The 20,818-nt window shown below is 44.0% G+C and overlaps 1 protein-coding gene across 4 annotated transcripts in view; it reads right to left on the bottom strand.

The window, feature by feature from the left end:
- The window catches only part of FGD5 (FYVE, RhoGEF and PH domain containing 5), a 129,396-nt gene that overhangs the window by 56,398 nt on the left and 52,180 nt on the right, over positions 1 to 20,818 (bottom strand). For all 4 annotated transcript variants that reach the window (XM_077276695.1, XM_077276693.1, XM_077276692.1 and 1 more), the window contains exon 3: positions 6,661 to 6,790. In XM_077276695.1, the coding sequence (XP_077132810.1) occupies positions 6,661 to 6,790 (130 nt within the window). The remainder of the gene's footprint in view (positions 1 to 6,660; positions 6,791 to 20,818) is intronic.

Genomic DNA, 20,818 nt, shown 5'->3' with positions numbered 1-20,818 from the left:
TCAGTATCACACAGGAGAGGATTAGATACACGGCTCAGCAGTCAGTATCACACAGGATAGGATTAGATACACGGCTCAGCAGTCAGTATCACACAGGATAGGATTAGATACACGGCTCAGCAGTCAGTATCACACATGATAGGATTAGATACACAGCTCAGCAGACAGTATCACACAGGAGAGGATTAGATACACGGCTCAGCAGTCAGTATCACACAGGAGAGGATTAGATACACGGCTCAGCAGACAGTATCACACAGGAGAGGATTAGATACACGGCTCAGCAGACAGTATCACACAGGATAGGATTAGATACACAGCTCAGCAGGCAGTATCACACAGGAAAGGATTAGATACACAGCTCAGCAGTCAGTATCACACAGGAGAGGATTAGATACACAGCTCAGCAGTCAGTATCACACAGGAGAGGATTAGATACACAGCTCAGCAGACAGTATCACACAGGGGAGGATTAGATACACAGCTCAGCAGTCAGTATCACACATGATAGGATTAGATACACAGCTCAGCAGACAGTATCACACAGGAGAGGATTAGATACACGGCTCAGCAGTCAGTATCACACAGGAGAGGATTAGATACACAGATCAGCAGTCAGTATCACACAGGATAGGATTAGATACACGGCTCAGCAGATAGTATCACACAGGAGAGGATTAGATACACAGCTCAGCAGACAGTATCACACAGGAGAGGATTAGATACACGATTACAGCAGACAGTATCACAGGAGAGGATTAGATACACGGCTCAGCAGACAGTATCACACAGGATAGGATTAGATACACAGCTCAGCAGTCAGTATCACACAGAATAGGATTAGATACACGGCTCAGCAGTCAGTATCACACATGATAGGATTAGATACACAGCTCAGCAGACAGTATCACACAGGAGAGGATTAGATACACGGCTCAGCAGTCAGTATCACACATGATAGGATTAGATACACAGCTCAGCAGACAGTATCACACAGGAGAGGATTAGATACACGGCTCAGCAGTCAGTATCACACAGGAGAGGATTAGATACACAGCTCAGCAGACAGTATCACACAGGAGAGGATTAGATACACGGTCTGTGGAGATCATTTATGGATGCTGGTAACGCTTTACATAGATACAGTGACTGAGGATCCTGCATCTAATAACATGCAGCACATCTGTCCAGATAGATAGATAATATATAGATAATAGACCGATATTAGATATCATATGATGGATTATTGGATTTCTCGCACACTTCGATGTCGCTGTGCACACAGTGGAGCGGTGCCCGGTCAGGCTGGCATGGCGCTGGGGTTATAATGAGGCACTGGGCGCTCCGCACGTCCTCATATCCCCACTGTGGTCTGTGCCAAGTTCTCGGGGAGGCCCCACTTCCACCATGTGAGGTCATCCTCTGATTGATATGTCTTCATGCCCAGCAGATCACATGACCCTCCGACATGATGGGGAAGGAAGTGCCCATTACTGCTGACAGAATCCACAATTAACGCCCTATAGGAGCCGCCGGCTTCACTCAATTCAGAGTAGCTGAGCTGCAATACCAGACACAACCCATGGGGGCGCTATAATGGTGCAGTAACACCTGTCAGCCACTAGGGGTGTAATGATTTCACATTGTGGCAGACAGCCCTCTGTGTCCCCTCCGGCACCAGGGTCTCTGCACAATCTCCTCCGCCTCCAGGGGACAGTAATGTGGGATTACAGCGCTGGTTATGAGGATTTTAGCTGATGGAGACGTCAGGAAAATACTATCTGGGATAAGACAGGAAGCCATTAAATGGATGAGCCCTGGGGTACAGCGAGGTCATGGGGGGAGCGTTGTGTGAACACACGGCTGATTTGCTGCAATTGGACATCAGTTTCCTAATGTGAATGGAGCCGTGTCTACAGCACAGATCTCCACAGCGCAGATCTCCACAGCGCAGACCTCCGCAGCGCAGACCTCCGCAGCGCAGACCTCCGCAGCGCAGACCTCCGCAGCACAGACCTCCGCAGCACAGACCTCCGCAGCACAGATCTCCGCAGCACAGACCTCCGCAGCACAGACCTCCGCAGCACAGACTTCCGCAACACAGATCTCCGCAGCACAGACCTCCGCAGCACAGATCTCCGCAGCACAGATCTCCGCAGCACAGACCTCCGCAGCACAGACCTCCGCAGCACAGACTTCCGCAACACAGATCTCCGCAGCACAGACCTCCGCAGCACAGATCTCCGCAGCACAGACCTCCGCAGCACAGACCTCCGCAGCACAGACTTCCGCAACACAGATCTCCGCAGCACAGACCTCCGCAGCACAGATCTCCGCAGCACAGACCTCCGCAGCACAGACCTCCGCAGCACAGACTTCCGCAACACAGATCTCCGCAGCACAGACCTCCGCAGCACAGATCTCCGCAGCACAGACCTCCGCAGCACAGACCTCCGCAGCACAGACCTCCGCAGCACAGATCTCCGCAGCACAGACCTCCGCAGCACAGACCTCTGCAGCACAGATCTCCACAGCACAGACCTCCACAGCACAGATCTCCACAGCACAGATCTCCACAGCTCCATCCAGATGAATGAGCAAACACAGAAAACTGCAAGAAATCTGCAGCGTGTGAACAGCGGCTTTTTAGACCACGTATCTAATCCTCTCCTGTGCGGTACGGTCAGTGGTGAGGGGGTACTGGTACTTCTCATAGGTGCCCTTATTCCTTAGTGATGCAACATCATTCCAACATATACCACAGAACTCGCAGTCCCATGTAAAAGTACCACATCTCAATCTTATCAAGGAACTGAAGATGTCTGCGCATAAAACTGTCACCTCCAAAGATGAGAGGCAAAATCAAAATGTAGGGACGGTGAGGTTACAAAATATTACAGTAGGTTCACTTATTCCTAAATTATTTATTTTCTAATGCCAATGAAATATTAAGTTTACTACATGTGACATACACATGTAGGCTACATCTACTAAACACAGCTCTGCTATATATCTGACAAACACAGCTCTACTACATGTTGCAAACACATCTGTTACACCTAACAGACACAGTTCTACTACATTCAACAAATACAGATGTGCTGCATCTTGCAAACACAGCTCTGCTACATCCAACAAGCAGAGCTCGATGACATTTTTACAATATGTAGTTTTGATACATCTTAAAAACTCAGCTCTGCTACATCTGTATATAGACTCCAGTGCTGAGCCCCCCAGACTATCTATTCCTGGACATCAGGCCTCCCGCAGCCGTCGGGGGGCTTCGTCCGCGCTCTGATCCGTCGCTGCTCTTTTCTGTCCTTTGTATTTACAAACAAGCACAGTGGAATTGACGCCCTGAGAAGGTTCCATTACATTCCGCCCATTGTCTGCGCTATTTGGGGCCGGGCGCTGATGATGTATGGGCGAGGGAAGGATATTTCTGTTTATCAGTTTGTGCAGGGCGAGGGGGGGGGAAACATTTTATTAAAAATAGACTGCGCCTCCACCCTTTCCTTGCCGGCAAATACTGCGACAACGCATCTCCAGTAGCAGACCCTGGTCATAGGAGCTTACAATCTACAGACAATGGCCCAGAATAAATCATCTTCTGAGTATCTGTATCTGGGAAAGCTGGGTGACTACCAATATGGCGGCACCGCTTATCCTCAGCTTACCAAAGTGTGCAGCGATATATATGGGGGGTGGGAATGGGGCCCCTTATGATGCTACAATCCTTAGCTGTCCCTTGTGCTTAATGCTTCGTCCTATGTTTGCAAATTATGGCACCTAAGTAATTGGGGTCCTTCTCAGGTTCAGGCCACCAAATAGCAAAGGACAAGGGGCGTAACAATGGGGAGTGTAGGGGGTGCAGCGGCAGACAAACCCGGGGGGGGCTCAAAAGGTAATTTTGGTTCAGTCGAGAAAACCAAAATTGTTAATGACCTGTGATAGTCGGAGATTTCGCATTAGGGGCGACCATGATTGGACCCTTTGTCCTGGGCCCCCCATGAAGAAGGTCTCTATAGAACCCCCTTTTTCCATAACTAGGCAAGTCTGCCATGCAGGTGCCTGAGAAAGCTGTGTAATATCCTCTGCAGGGATGATACCTGAATGTATCTGCATCCTCACACCTGCTGATGGGCTCCCTGTCACTGATGAAATATCCGTCCCCGGCACAAGAAGATGCATTGTGCATTAACCTGGACGGTAAGAGCTCCGCCAACGAGCCCTGAGAGTGCTGACTGCGGAGCAATAATGTAATAACAGGGTGACAGGCGCTGACGGATGGGTCACTGCTCCGAATAAGAGGACGGCGTGATACACTGGATCTATTATTCATGGCCGGACATGGAGACTCTGCCCGACGGCTACAATCCTCCCCGCAGGCCTGACGCTACGGCAATACGACAGCAGGGGTAAATGGCACCTAATGGGAATTTACCCCCAAAAATGAAAAACCCCGAGCAATTATAAACCCAGGGGTCGTCCCCCTACAATATATCTGCATACACTGTATACACATTTCCTGAATCTGCATCCAGTAATCCAGAAAGTCTGTAACAATCTCATACACACGTCTGCACAGTGCAGAATGATGAAAAATAAAGAATCCGGTGTAACAAACATGCGGCAGATCGGGAATCCGTAGCACCTACATAGATCCGCAGAGTAAAAGGAGCATTTATTATACTGATCATACTGACAAGCCTACAACCTGCAGTAACCACCGATCGACCAAACCGCTGCACGACCAGCTCTATCCTCACCTACTGTATTCTCACCCATCCCTTGTAGATTGTGAGCCTTCGCGGGCAGGGTCCTCTCTCCTCCTGTACCAGTTATGACTTGTATTGTTTAAGATTATTGTACTTGTTTTTATTATGTATACCCCTCCTCACTTGTAAAGCGCCATGGAAAAAATGGCACTATAATGATAATAATAATAATAATACTGTGTATAGGGGAGCAGTGGGGAGATCATACTGTGTATAGGGGAGCAGGGGGACACCAGGTATCATTGTAATCAGTATAACGGTACCGACCTGACTCTCTTTAGGTTACTGTGCACAATCCTGCTGACAGGTTCCCTTTAATGACCATCTGATAATCTGGAATATTTGATAATTTGACATTTATCAAAGTCCATTGTTACAAGATTGCTGGAACTTTACTGCATTCATATACAGACAGCTGCACTTATATATTGTATATGCACGATTAGATATACCTGCCTATATTTTTTACTAGAACTAGGACCTGTAGTCACTAGGTGAGTCAGTCTGCTGGATGGAGCACAGCCGTGTGCTGCTGAGGAGTGACCAGCCAAAATGCGAACAGTATCTGGGAGAGAGATGTGCCAGGGTCTCTGTCTGAATGGAGACTGCATGGGTCAGCTAGGAAAGCTGAGCAGTCTGGGGGTTGGATCTGCAGAGAACTGTGTGGAAGCTGCAGCCTGTTCAGTGTGAACTGTGCTGGAGATGAACACTTCCATTTTGCGCTGGAAGCTTTTGGAGCGCCAATTGAAGGGGAAACCGAGACTGATGGGATCGGACCTCTTCTGTATATGAAGACAAAGGACGGTACTCTCTTGGGCTGAGCCCGCACTGACATATATGCTGCTGAATTAACTGTTTAATAATATAATAATAATAATCATCACCTTTATTTATATAGCTCCAACATATTCCGCAGAGCTTTACAATTCAACTGTTTACTTGCTGTGATACCTTTGTGCCCAGAAGACGCGGTTTCTGTATTGGGTTTGTAATTACTTGGAGTTTTATGAAACTAATAAAACTGCACCTGTTTGGACCAAACCATATTTGCCTGTGTGAACGCTGCCTAATGCCTACAATATATATAGTGACTAGAGATGGGAGAACCCGAACTTATGAGTTCAGCGTCAGTACCGAACAGTTACTGGTTGAAGTTTGGGTTCTGTTCTGGTGCCTGAACTTTGAAATAAAGTTTGGGTCGGGTACCAGAACCCGCACTTCCGCCTGTCCGCCCATCCCTAATAGTGACACTCTGGTGCATATTTTGTAACACATATATACACACATTTATATATACACATGTACACACGATACATTTCCAGCTGGGGGGCCGCACTGGGATAAAGCCTCAGTGTACCCGGTGCAGAGACCTTCCCATCAATGAGACCCTCTGTTTTCTTGCTCTTTGAGATGACATGTGCAGCTGGAGGAAGGGGGTGAGGGGCACATCTGCCGGAGAAAGGGCGACATCTGCATACTAGGTGGGTGAGTGCGGAGCTGGGGCTATGGGGGGCGCAGAGGTCGCAGTCTCACCCGGTGTCGGGATATAAAGGGGCAGTGTGATGGGTTTTCCTATAAGCGCAGACAGAGCTAACCGAGCGCACCAATGTACATCACCGCTATAATGTGTATATAATGTATACACTGTGTGAGGTCATAGCATGTAAATGTAGGGGGTAAATCTATCTGGGGGTCCACTGCAAATATGTGGAGGTCTTGATAGACATTAAAGAATACCTTAGCCAGTAATGGCTGATAACAGCGAGCAGTAGCTTGCACTTATGTAAGGTATGAAGAACAGGTGCATGTTCTGCAGGGCAGTAAATAATGACATAAATCGCAGGAATAGTCCCGACCCAGAGACCAGTATAGACGCCAGTACCTTGTGTACCCCTCCATTTCCTCCGGAGCTGCACTCCTCGCCTTCAGAGCTTCTCTGGTCCTCGTCAGACGTGATGTCCTCCATGTTGCTCATGGGGATGGGACAGACCTTGTAGGGCTCCGTGTAGGCACTGAACATAGAGAGACAATGTGTCAGCGGAAAGTATCACGATAGAAATGTCCGCCCTGAGACATTCCATCATTATTGTATCATTTTGCCTTAATTATCACAAAATTCCCCAAAATAATAATAATAAAAATAATAATATCAATTCTGTCCAACAGGGCGAACTCCCGGAGGAAGCGATTATCAGGGGGCTTTTAATGTCGCTCGTCCCAGCGGCCGGGACCCTGTTATTAGCGCCAGATTTAAGCCTCAGTTTCTTCGCATCTTTACTTCCTGCACTTTATCACTTGGATGATTTCATGACTTTTTTTGACTTTTTTTAAACCCCCACACTTCATCTACTTAAGCCTCATTATCACGGTCAGAGACGCCCAAATGTAAAATCGGCGCAAAATCAGAAAAAGTTGCACTTTTTTTTTTTTTTTTAGCAAAAATGTCGTGCACCAAAATGTGCTAATTTTGGATGATTAAATGCTGGAACAAAAGTCTTGAGACTTCTCTCCCCCAGGTGTGAATGGACCAGACAGACAGATGGATCCTGTGCTGTATCATCTAATCTCACAATTACTCTGCTTGCTGACAGTGAACGGAAACATGTCCTGTTTACATCCAAGCTCTGCAAACAGGTCTAGTATTTCTCACAGCTGAGGGTTTGTTACAGTTGTATCCAGTCTGTACAATCCTCTGTGAGATGAACATTCAGACTGATACATTGTAACAAGCTCATGATGTGCAGGATACAACTGTAGCAAATCTTCAGCTGTGAGAGGCCGTATTCAGGCCTGGATTTTAGCGTCTGCTTAGAGCAGTATGGTGGGATATTCAGCAGAGGCGGTGACGCTGGGGCGCAGCAGGATTGGGGTGTAAATCTCATGACTGATCGCCTGCAGCGCTGCCATCTGTACCACATTATGGTGTAATACCGCCGGCCCAGTCATATGACCGTACACATTGCAGCACTGGCGGACACAGACAGGAGGGGCCCCTGTGCAAGGACAATATATGGGCCCCGTCGGTCCAATAGCTCCTTATAACCCACAATTCCACCTGTTCTGGAGGCGCTAGTGGCCCCCTGACCTCTCCGGCCCCTGGGCGGATGCACAGGTTGCACCAATGATATGTCCGCCCCTGCATTGCAGAGTCGCAGGCGCAGCCACCGCTCCTCATACAATTAGATCCTGGTCTCAGAAGACGAACGGACACATCAGGAGCAATAGAACAGGACAGCGCAGATATAGGGCGGTGATCACACAGCGCAGCGCCGCTATCCATAATGTTATTATTGAGGGGCGAGAGAAAATCGCCCCCTGGGGCAGCGGCTGATGGACGGCAGGGGATGTGGATGGTGAAAAATACCTTCCAATTAGAGCAAAGTATCAGGGGGGGCGAGGGCTGATTTATGAGGTCGCCCGACTTCTTACTAGTGGGGGCTTCATGTCTGCGGAGACAAAGATGACAATGTGCAAAAAAAATCCCAATCACTGAACTGCACGATGGCAGCACTACAACTCCCATCATGTAATGTCACAAAATAATGAGCTGCTGTCTCTATGTATCTAAGCCTGGAAAACGGGATACTATCTCATGATCCATGTGTGTAGGGTTATCATGTGTGATACTGTCTGCTGCGCTATGTATCTAATCCTATCCTGTGTGATACTGTCTGCTGAGCTGTGTATCTAATCCTATCCTGTGTGATACTGTCTGCTGAGCAGTGTATCTAATCCTATCCTGTGTGATACTGTCTGCTGCGCTATGTATCTAATCCTATCCTGTGTGATACTGTCTGCTGAGCTTTGTATCTAATCCTATCCTGTGTGATACTGTCTGCTGAGCTTTGTATCTAATCCTATCCTGTGTGATACTGACTGCTGAGCTGTGTATCTAATCCTATCATGTGTGATACTGTCTGCTGAGCCGTGTATCTAATCCTCTCCTGTGTGATACTGTCTGCTGAGCTGTGTATCTAATCCTATCCTGTGTGATACTGACTGCTGAGCTGTGTATCTAATCCTATCCTGTGTGATACTGTCTGCTGAGCCGTGTATCTAATCCTATCCTGTGTGATACTGTCTGCTGCGCTATGTATCTAATCCTATCCTGTGTGATACTGTCTGCTGAGCTTTGTATCTAATCCTATCCTGTGTGATACTGACTGCTGAGCTGTGTATCTAATCCTATCATGTGTGATACTGTCTGCTGAGCCGTGTATCTAATCCTCTCCTGTGTGATACTGTCTGCTGAGCTGTGTATCTAATCCTATCCTGTGTGATACTGACTGCTGAGCTGTGTATCTAATCCTATCATGTGTGATACTGTCTGCTGAGCCGTGTATCTAATCCTATCCTGTGTGATACTGACTGCTGAGCTGTGTATCTAATCCTATCCTGTGTGATACTGACTGCTGAGCCGTGTATCTAATCCTATCCTGTGTGATACTGTCTGCTGCGCTATGTATCTAATCCTATCCTGTGTGATACTGACTGCTGAGCCGTGTATCTAATCCTATCCTGTGTGATACTGTCTGCTGCGCTATGTATCTAATCCTATCCTGTGTGATACTGACTGCTGAGCTGTGTATCTAATCCTATCCTGTGTGATACTATCTGCTGAGCTGCGTATCTAATCCTCTCCTGTGTGATACTGTCTGCTGAGCCGTGTATCTAATCCTCTCCTGTGTGATACTGACTGCTGAGCTGAGTATCTAATCCTCTCCTGTGTGATACTGTCTGCTGAGCTGTGTATCTAATCCTCTCCTGTGTGATACTGACTGCTGAGCTGTGTATCTAATCCTATCATGTGTGATACTGTCTGCTGAGCCGTGTATCTAATCCTATCCTGTATGATACTGACTGCTGAGCCGTGTATCTAATCCTCTCCTGTGTGATACCGTCTGCTGGACATGCTTGTAGATGCAGTGTGTGACTTGCGCACAGCTGACTTTCTGGTTGTGGTGTATGGGGGGGGGGGTCAGTACATGATGCAGTAAGGGGTTAATAATTAATTGGGCAGCTTTCTCTGGGAGAAGTGTCAGATGAGCCCCAGGAGGCGCCCAGAGAAGCTTTCCTCCTCTCCACAGTCTCATCCCCTGATAATTCCTCTGCTTGTAGTAATGATATGGCTGAGTGATACCAGATTGTGGCTAGAGGGTGAATGAGGGCAAGATAAAAATCCACCAGGGAGAAGAAGCACCAGACCAGAGCTAACTGCATGCCAGCACCCAGACTAATGTATGCCAGGGCACCGAGACAATGTACAGCATGACTAAGGATCACAAAATGTATGTACACAGTGACTGCACCAGCAGAATAGTGAGTGCAGCTCTGGGGTATAATACAGGATGTAACTCAGGATCAGTAATGTAATGTATGTACACAGTGACTGCACCAGCAGAATAGTGAGTGCAGCTCTGGGGTATGATACAGGATGTAACTCAGGATCAGTAATGTAATGTATGTACACAGTGACTGCACCAGCAGAATAGTGAGTGCAGCTCTGGGGTATGATACAGGATGTAACTCAGGATCAGTAATGTAATGTATGTACACAGTGACTGCACCAGCAGAATAGTGAGTGCAGCTCTGGAGTATAATACAGGAGGTAACTCAGGATCAGTAATGTAATGTATGTACACAGTGACTGCACCAGCAGAATAGTGAGTGCAGCTCTGGAGTATAATACAGGATGTAACTCAGGATCAGTAATGTAATGTATGTACACAGTGACTGTACCAGCAGAATAGTGAGTGCAGCTCTGGGGTATGATACAGGATGTAACTCAGGATCAGTAATGTAATGTATGTACACAGTGACTGCACCAGCAGAATAGTGAGTGCAGCTCTGGAGTATAATACAGGAGGTAACTCAGGATCAGTAATGTAATGTATGTACACAGTGACTGCACCAGCAGAATAGTGAGTGCAGCTCTGGAGTATAATACAGGAGGTAACTCAGGATCAGTAATGTAATGTATGTACACAGTGACTGCACCAGCAGAATAGTGAGTGCAGCTCTGGAGTATAATACAGGAGGTAACTCAGGATCAGTAATGTACTCTATGTACACAGTGACTGAACCAGCAGAATAGTGAGTGCAGCTCTGCAGTATAATACAGGAGGTAACTCAGGATCAGTAATGTACTGTATGTACACAGTGACTGCACCAGCAGAATAGTGAGTGCAGCTCCTGCAGTATAATACAGGATGTAACTCAGGATCAGTAATGTAATGTATGTACACAGTGACTGTACCAGCAGAATAGTGAGTGCAGCTCTGGGGTATGATACAGGATGTAACTCAGGATCAGTAATGTAATGTATGTACACAGTGACTGCACCAGCAGAATAGTGAGTGCAGCTCTGGAGTATAATACAGGATGTAACTCAGGATCGGTAATGTAATGTATGTACACTGTGACTGCACCAGCAGAATAGTGAGTGCAGCTCTGGAGTATAATACAGGATGTAACTCAGGATCAGTAATGTAATGTATGTACACAGTGACTGCACCAGCAGAATAGTGAGTGCAGCTCTGGAGGATAATACAGGAGGTAACTCAGGATCAGTAATGTAATGTATGTACACAGTGACTGCACCAGCAGAATAGTGAGTGCAGCTCTGGAGTATAATACAGGAGGTAACTCAGGATCAGTAATGTAATGTATGTACACAGTGACTGCACCAGCAGAATAGTGAGTGCAGCTCTGGAGTATAATACAGGAGGTAACTCAGGATCAGTAATGTACTGTATGTACACAGTGACTGAACCAGCAGAATAGTGAGTGCAGCTCTGCAGTATAATACAGGAGGTAACTCAGGATCAGTAATGTAATGTATGTACACAGTGACTGCACCAGCAGAATAGTGAGTGCAGCTCTGCAGTATAATACAGGAGGTAACTCAGGATCAGTAATGTACTGTATGTACACAGTGACTGCACCAGCAGAATAGTGAGTGCAGCTCTGGAGTATAATACAGGAGGTAACTCAGGATCAGTAATGTAATGTATGTACACAGTGACTGCACCAGCAGAATAGTGAGTGCAGCTCTGGAGTATAATACAGGAGGTAACTCAGGATCAGTAATGTAATGTATGTACACAGTGACTGCACCAGCAGAATAGTGAGTGCAGCTCTGCAGTATAATACAGGATGTAACTCAGGATCAGTAATGTAATGTATGTAGACAGTGACTGAACCAGCAGAATAGTGAGTGCAGCTCTGGGGTATGATACAGAGTCAGTAATGTATGCAGACATTGACGTGGTGTGGACTGTGACGTGATTTCTTGGACTCTCATCATTGTGGCGGTATAAGATAAAACTGATGCTCATCTGAATGTTCCTGTCTCTCGTCAGATCGCAAACATTTTACGCTAATTATGATTAAAACATAAAATCCAACAATCAGGAAACTCTATGATGTAATTGGTGTTGCAATGAGGAAATGTTCTGCTTTTCTGCCAGTAAGGGCCATGAACCTGGGATATTTAACCCTGTGATCGTCATCCGGACATGAAGGGGTTACAAACAATCAGTGTCCTCGTTAATGCACACGCCTTTCCCACCGCCAGAGACCCTTGTGCTGCATTTCCTGTAAACAGGGAGTCTTTTCCTCCCTAGAGATAACCTGGCAATGAACCGCAGGAGACTGACATTGGGCGGGCGGCACACCCTGGACCACTCCGAGCCAAGGCTGTCACACGGTGACCAATAACCCCTTCACCTCCCAAGTCATCTAACAGTTAATTTTTTTTACTGTAATAATTCTAAAAAAAAATAATAATACAATGGCGGCATAAATGAGCAATTCCTGTTCCTGCTGCCACTTGTCTCCCCCATCACATGTCAGTGATAGGATGGGACCACTACACATCCGGGATGGAGACCCTCAGGGTAGAGAACAGGAATCATTGCATTGTAAAAAGTTCTGCCACTTTCTAATAGACTTTAGGTCTGATACATTATTGCTCTTGCGCCTTTGGATTTCTATTTTTGGTGTTATCTGCCTGTTTTTCATTTGTGCCTCTTTGTAAGTCTATTATCAATGTGTTCACCTGTTGTTGTTTTTTAATTTTTGCCTTTGAGGCCGTGGTTTGGGGTTTCCAGAAGTTTGACTGATACATCACTTGCACAATTTTTTGCTACATTTTTGTGTAGATGTACTCTGAGTCCAACCCCCTCTCCGGAGTGATTTTATATACGGCTGAAATTTTTTGGGCAAATTTTGAGCCATTTTAGTGGAACATACAAATTTTTCCAAAAGCTGAAAGACAAGAAAAAAAGTGTGTCTGATTTTGTGCAAAATGCATGAACCACGTTCCCCATTTTGAATTATTTGGCACAAAAAAAAAAAAAATCAACGAATACCATAACACGAAAAAAGTAAAGTGACTTAAATGATTAATCAGGACTTTTATGTATCCATTCTTGACTGTTTCCAAGATCTCTGCTTCCTGCTAGTGCACTGAAACTTTCTGAACATCTGTTTTAAATAACCTTTCACAACTGAGGGTTTGCAGCCATTTCAGCTCATGTAGACAATAATTTATCACAGTGGGTCCTTAGGCCATCACTCTATGGCTGGTTCTGGTCCTTGAGTACCTTCAAAGACCTGCAAAATTCCACTACTGCTGCTTATTTCAGCACCCAAGACAGCGATCACAGTATCAGGCATAGCCACAGTTCCAGGCACAGCCTCAGTATCATGGGCAGCTTCAGTACCAGGCAAAGTCACAGTACTAGCCTACGCACAGCTTTAGTACCAGATGTAGCCTCAGTACCAAGCACAACCACAGTATCAGGCGCAACTTCAGTACCAGGTGTAGCCTCAGTACCAGGCACAGCCTCAGTATCAGGCGCAGCTTCAGTACCAGACAAAGTCACAGTACTAGGAACAGCTTTAGTACCAGGCATAGCCTCAGTACCAGGCACAGCCACAGTATCAGGCGCAACTTCAGTACCAGGCATAGCCTCAGTACCAGGCACAGCCTCAGTATCAGGCGCAGCTTCAGTACCAGACAAAGTCACAGTACTAGGCACAGCTTTAGTACCAGGTATAGCCTCAGTACCAGGCATAGCCTCAGTACCAGGCACAACCATAATATGAGACACATCCTCGGTACCAAGAACATTTGGGGCTTTAGGTCTTCATTGATCATATCAGTGGTGGTACCCAGCTGACAGCCTATACTAATGGTAGGCCATGTATGTAACCTCCTGGAAAACCCCCTTAATTGAAGACTGATACATTTCATTGCACTGATAAATTGTATCAAACTTTCCTCATAGTTTTCCATGTTAGCTTGTATCATCTGATCGGTTCTGTGAAGTGAGAGGAGTGCGGCAGAGTGACGGTTAATGGTTTCTTGGAGCAAAGCGTCAGGATTAGGAAAGAAAATGTTCCAAATTAGCAGTACAATCAAAGTCCGAAACGGAAGCGAGAGGAACACGCGGTCCATAGACGGCTCATTATTCCAGTGAGAGCGTGTTCAGCAAGGGCATTAATGAGAAGCCGTGTGACTTCACCCACCACGTCGCGGCTGGACACCCTGACTCTGCTCCGACCTGCGCTACCTACGTGTGCCCCGCTAATACGGCCATTTTATGGTCATGGATTCACAGACAGTGGAGAAGCTATAGAAGGTGCAGAAGTAGCAGCTGTACACCGGTCCTGGTGCCTCAGGGGCCACAGTGGCCCTTGTACCATATAAGAAGCCACCAGTATTATAAATGGCATAAGAAAGGTGGTAACACGTGCTACAGATTTAGCCTACAAGTTGTATGATGTCACTCTTACCATTTATCTGGGTGGTCCCGGAATATTGATGGATTATCTGGACAACTCAATAATTGGGCATTCACTCACAGTATAGTGCTTTGCCAAGAAAGAGATACTCTACCCTTATTATGTAGCTATAAAGGTCCCACCGGACCACCAGGGACTATAAAGGAAGATACTTACTCTGCAGGATTATTCGGGATAGCAAGCACCCTGGTCTATCAGGGCTCAGACCACCAAAGATGTAAGTGGTATGTAATGGTTAGGTAGCCCATGAAGACCTTAAAGTTACACCTCTGCTAGGCTCCTCTACTGGACACCAGGGAATCTCTCCCACCGGACTGTCAGACTCTAACCAACACTTGACCGTCAGGGATTATGGGATCCCAGCACAACCACAAGGCAGTATAAAAGAAGATAAACTGTTCTCGAGACCATTAGGAATCATAAGCCCCCTGGGCCACCAGGGCTCAGGCTAAAGAATACACTACCATAAATCATATGCAATGACTAGGTAGCCCAGGACCTCAGCTCACCTTCCCTACTGGACATTGGGAATATAACCAAGCTCTCCCCTCAGAAAATTACATTATAACTGAAAACAGAACAGAAAGTATTAAATGATCCTCATAGGACCTAGAGGAATAGTATAAAAAAAAAGAATAAATTCTCCTCTCAAGCATTAAGAATAATAGTCACCCAGAGATCCCCACAGGACCACCATGAAAAGAAGAGAAGAATATATTCTACTCCGGACCATTAGGGGTCATAGAAGTCAATCAATTGGACCACCAGGTATCTAACAACCACTTGAACATCAAGCACTATAACCTACAGTAAGCCAGAAGGGATCTATAAGATTCCCACAAGATCACTAGAAAGGGTAAAGAAAACTAAATATGACTCTGGACCATTAGGACTAAAAGACCACTGAACCACCAGGGCTCAGACAACCACTTAACATCAGGGCTAATAATCTACACTAGACCATCAGGGACTATAATATTCCCACAAGACCACTAGGAGATGTAGAGAAGATCAAACTAGACTATGGACAATAATAGCTGACAGACATCCTGGACCACCAGGGCTCAGGCAACCACTTGAAAATCAGGGACTACAACCACCCACACTTGACTGTAATAAGCAGCACTACACCAGCAGGGATTATGAGATTCCCACCGGACCCCTATTAAGTATGAAGAAGAATACATTCTGCTCTGGACCATAATGGACACTAGACTTCCTGGACGACTATTGCTTGGACACCACTAGACCATCAGGGACAATGTGGAAAACCAAAACTGCACCAGGATACTTTGATGTAAGGTTTTACAACGGTTGCACTGCAATAAAGTTATATCTGTATTTTTACTTGGCATGAAATGGGTTAAAGCTGGTGGAATCTTAATTAATGCACCTAATTAAAACAATGAAAAGGTTATCTGATGAGCGTCTCCGATGGCGAACAGACATCGCCTCTTAAGTATATTTTACCATTCATTAATTCTAATTGATCCATAAAGATACGAAGCTTTGATGTCTGTCACAATGTTAACAACTTATAAAATCCCCCTCCTGTAAAACCTCTAATAAAACTTTCCTAATGAGCCAATAAAGCGAAAATACAAATGGACTTTTTATTAAAGAGCGATGGTAAAATTCCTAGAATCTGGCACCTAATGGTCCAAAGAACCCAATGATCTGGCACCTACACCTAAAGTAGAAAGCGCCTGAAGGCCCAGAATCTGCAGAGTCTATAGCTGCAGACACGACTACCTGGAGATCATCACGCGAATGTTCCCATCCCCCACGTACTGTGATCTGGACCTCGTCCTATTAAGTTCTGCTCCATTTGGACACCATTTTTAATTGGCAATGTCTTTAGCTACATTGTTTATTGGGGTCTAGGATCCAACTCCTGACTTAGAGAGGTTCAGGCTGTGGCTGCGTCTCTCCTCCATGCTTTACACAGAAGCACTGCTTGTTACATCTAATTGTAAAACTTCACTTATTTTCACAATTAGAAGTTTACTATTGTTGCATCCACTTTACATAATCCTCTGGGAACTAAACACATCAGCAGGCAAATCTCTTCAGTCCTGGTAGTTCGTTACAATGTGTCAGCGCAGATAATATGTCAGACTGGAGTATAGATGGTTGTTTAGACTGGATATGACTGGAACAAACCATCAGCTGTGAGAAGTATAATAAGGCCTTGTTCACACTATCCTTTTTTTGCTGCGGATTTTTCAGCTGCGGATTTGGAAAAACCGTAGTGCAAAACCGCGGTGGTTTTCACTGCGGTTTTTTGTGCGGTTTCTACTGCGGTTTTCCAACTGCACTTTCCTATTGGTGCAGGTGGAAAACCGCTGCGGAATCCGCAGAAAGAATTGACATGCTACTTCTTTTTTTCCGCAGAAAATCCGCGCTGATTTTCAAGCGGAAAAACGCAAAGTGGGCACAGCGGTTTTTGTTTTCCATAGGGTAACATTGTACTGTACCCTGCATGGAAAACAGCTGTTTTTTTTTTTTTTTAATGAAAATTAAATATAGCCTTTTACAGAACCAGCAAAAGCCTCAAGATCTCAGAAATCTCATGCACACAATTGCTTATTTTCCTGCTGAATTGGAAAACTGCTCTTTTTTTTTTTTTTTTTAATTTGACGCTTGTCAGTTCTTTCAGCGTTTATGCAGAGTTTTTCGACCATAGAAAGCAATGAAAAAGTGCAAAACATGTGTTTCTGCTGCACTTTATTAAACATGTACTATAGACAAATGACACGTATAACCTGCACCAAAGACGTAGCAAAACAAAAGCTTTTTTACTGCCAAGAGAGCAGGTTCTGGCTGCAGAAAACAATGCAGCAGAAAACAATGCAGCAAAAAAGCAATGTGTGAACATAGCCTTAAGTTGCAACAGGTTGTCATCCTCTTGAAGTAAACAAGATTGTTCCTATTCATTGACAGCAAGCAGAGATCTTAAAAAACGTGAATGTTGCTGCATATAAACATGGACTTACATGTCTTACAGCTGAGGGTTTGCTACAGTGGTTTCCAGTCCACACTTTCTTCTGTGAGCTAAACATAAGCAGAAATCTCTCCTGACTTGATAAATTGTTACAATGTATCAGTCTGGGGTCTGTTTAGCACACAGACTGGATACAAATGTAGCAAACATCCAGCTGTGAAAATACATATTCTGCACAGGTTCTCTTCTCAGGCCTTTGAAATAATAATATTCACTTTCATTGACAGCAAGCAGAGATCAAGAATTGAAGAAATGTTATTTAGTAAACAGTTTATCTGAGATTAAAGTGTTTTTCTTAATATTTTTTCTTTTGTTGGTCTTTATAAACGCCAGATCCTTCAGAGGATGCGGTTACACGGCTGCGATAGGGACTGGACCCACAACCGTAATTTTTTCAGATTTCTACTATTTCTATACAGTTTACATCCTGATGATTATCCAGTGATAATTAATGCATTTTCCAAGAGAAGAAAACCGTAGGATCCTTATCCAGCCAAGATAAGTGAAACAGGGAAGATGGTAAGTTTTATCATCCAAGTTCTGTCTGACCTATGGGAATTGATCCCACTACTTCACTATGGCGCCCCCTATAGGCAGGTTTATAATCCTCATTATCCCGATGTGATTATTTAGGGAGAGTCACCTCTGGCCGGGGATTATCCTATAGGAAAATTTATTTCACATGGAGATAAGCGGCAAAATTTGAGTTTGCAGCCGCTTATCTCAGTCTATTTAAATAGCTGCACCGATCGCTGTCTAAAGTCTGTGGCCACCGGCTACATCTCTGCCCCATTACAGGAGACCAGAACTGTGAAATTATGTTTGATAGATCTTAAATTGGGGCTCCTGGTATTTGGCATATAGGATAAGTAGTCCATGGGGGGCAATAAGATGGTGGATTTGCTCCCCACCCCCGTCTTGCTGCTTACTGAGCATTTTTCAGCAAATTCTCGCAGTACTGGCGAGATATGGTGCAATAAACACAATCTTGCTGCAATGTCATTAAACAGCTATTAAATAAGATATACAAATGAAAAGAAACAGTTGCAGTTTGGTTTCAATGGCAGCCCTGCAGCTGTTCTTACTCGCAACGGCTTCTTTCAATAACCATTATTGACACGCGCCTGTCCACAACCGCTGTTTATAACTAAAAGTGCTGAATTTTGGAAAGTGAACATAGAATGCGAGAATGGACGACAAAAAAAACAACATTGTTCTAAGAGAACGATCGCACACCGATCCAAAGTAACCCCTTCATTACAAAACCACCTGGAATAGAGCCAGACATTACAAGGGCCAAATAAACAATGGAAGGGTAGGCTATATAGAAATAGGAAAATGTACAAATACATAACTACTATAATACTGCCCCTATATACAAGAATATAACTACTATAATACTGCCCCTATGTACAAGAATATAACTACTATAATACTGCCCCTATGTACAAGAATATAACTACTATAATACTGCCCCCTATGTACAAGAATATAACTACTATAATACTGCCCCTATGTACAGGAATATAACTACTATAATACTGCCCCTATGTACAAGAATATAACTACTATAATACTGCCCCTGTGTACAAGAATATAACTACTATAGTACTGCCCCTATGTACAAGAATATAACTACTATACTGCCTCCTATGTACAAGAATATAACTACTATAATACTGCCCCTATGTACAAGAATATAACTACTATAATACTGCCCCCTATGTACAAGAATATAACTACTATAATATGGCCCCATACGTACAAGAAAATTACTACTATAATACTGCCTCTATGTACAAGAATATAACTACTATAATACTGTCCCTATGTACAAGAATATAACTACTATAATACTGCCCCTGTGTACAAGAATATAACTACTATAGTACTGCCCCTATGTACAAGAATATAACTACTATAATACTGCTCCTACGTACAAGAATATAACTGCTATAATACTGCCCCCTATGTACAAGAATATAACTACTATAATACTGCCCCTATGTACAAGAATATAACTACTATAATACTGCTCCATATGTACAGGAATATAACTGCTATAATACTGCTCCTATGTACAAGAATATAACTACTATAATACTGCCCCTATGTACAAGAATATAACTACTATAATACTGCCCCTATGTACAAGAATATAACTACTATAATACTGCCCCTATGTACAAGAATATAACTACTATAATACTGCTCCCTATGTACAAGAATATAACTACTATAATACTGCCCCTATGTACAAGAATATAACTACTATAATACTGCCCCTATGTACAGGAATATAACTACTATAATACTGCCCCTATGTACAAGAATATAACTACTATAATACTGCCCCCTATGTACAAGAATATAACTACTATAATACTCCCCCTATGTACAAGAATATAACTACTATAATACTGCTCCTACGTACAAGAATATAACTACTATAATACTGCTCATATGTACAGGAATATAACTGCTATAATACTGCTCCTATGTACAAGAATATAACTACTATAATACTGCCCCTATGTACAAGAATATAACTACTATAATACTGCCCCTATGTACAAGAATATAACTACTATAATACTGCCCCTATGTACAAGAATATAACTACTATAATACTGCTCCCTATGTACAAGAATATAACTACTATAATACTGCCCCTATGTACAAGAATATAACTACTATAATACTTCCCCTATGTACAGGAATATAACTACTATAATACTGCCCCTATGTACAAGAATATAACTACTATAATACTGCCCCCTATGTACAAGAATATAACTACTATAATACTCCCCCTATGTACAAGAATATAACTACTATAATACTGCTCCTACGTACAGGAATATAACTACTATAATACTGCTCCTACGTACAAGAATATAACTACTATAATACTGCTCCTACGTACAAGAATATAACTACTATAATACTGCCCCTATGTACAAGAATATAACTACTATAATACTGCCCCTACGTACAAGAATATAACTACTATAATACTGCTCCTACGTACAAGAATATAACTGCTATAATACTGTCCCCTATGTACAAGAATATAACTACTATAATACTGCCCCTATGTACAAGAATATAACTACTATAATACTGCTCCTATGTACAAGAATATAACTACTATAATACTGCCCCCTATGTACAAGAATATAACTACTATAATACTGCTCCTATGTACAAGAATATAACTACTATA

Source organism: Ranitomeya variabilis, chromosome 8, assembly GCF_051348905.1.
Source record: "Ranitomeya variabilis isolate aRanVar5 chromosome 8, aRanVar5.hap1, whole genome shotgun sequence".
NCBI lineage: Eukaryota > Metazoa > Chordata > Amphibia > Anura > Dendrobatidae > Ranitomeya > Ranitomeya variabilis.
Note: the sequence above shows the minus strand (reverse complement) of the source record. Positions and strands in the feature narration are given on the sequence as shown.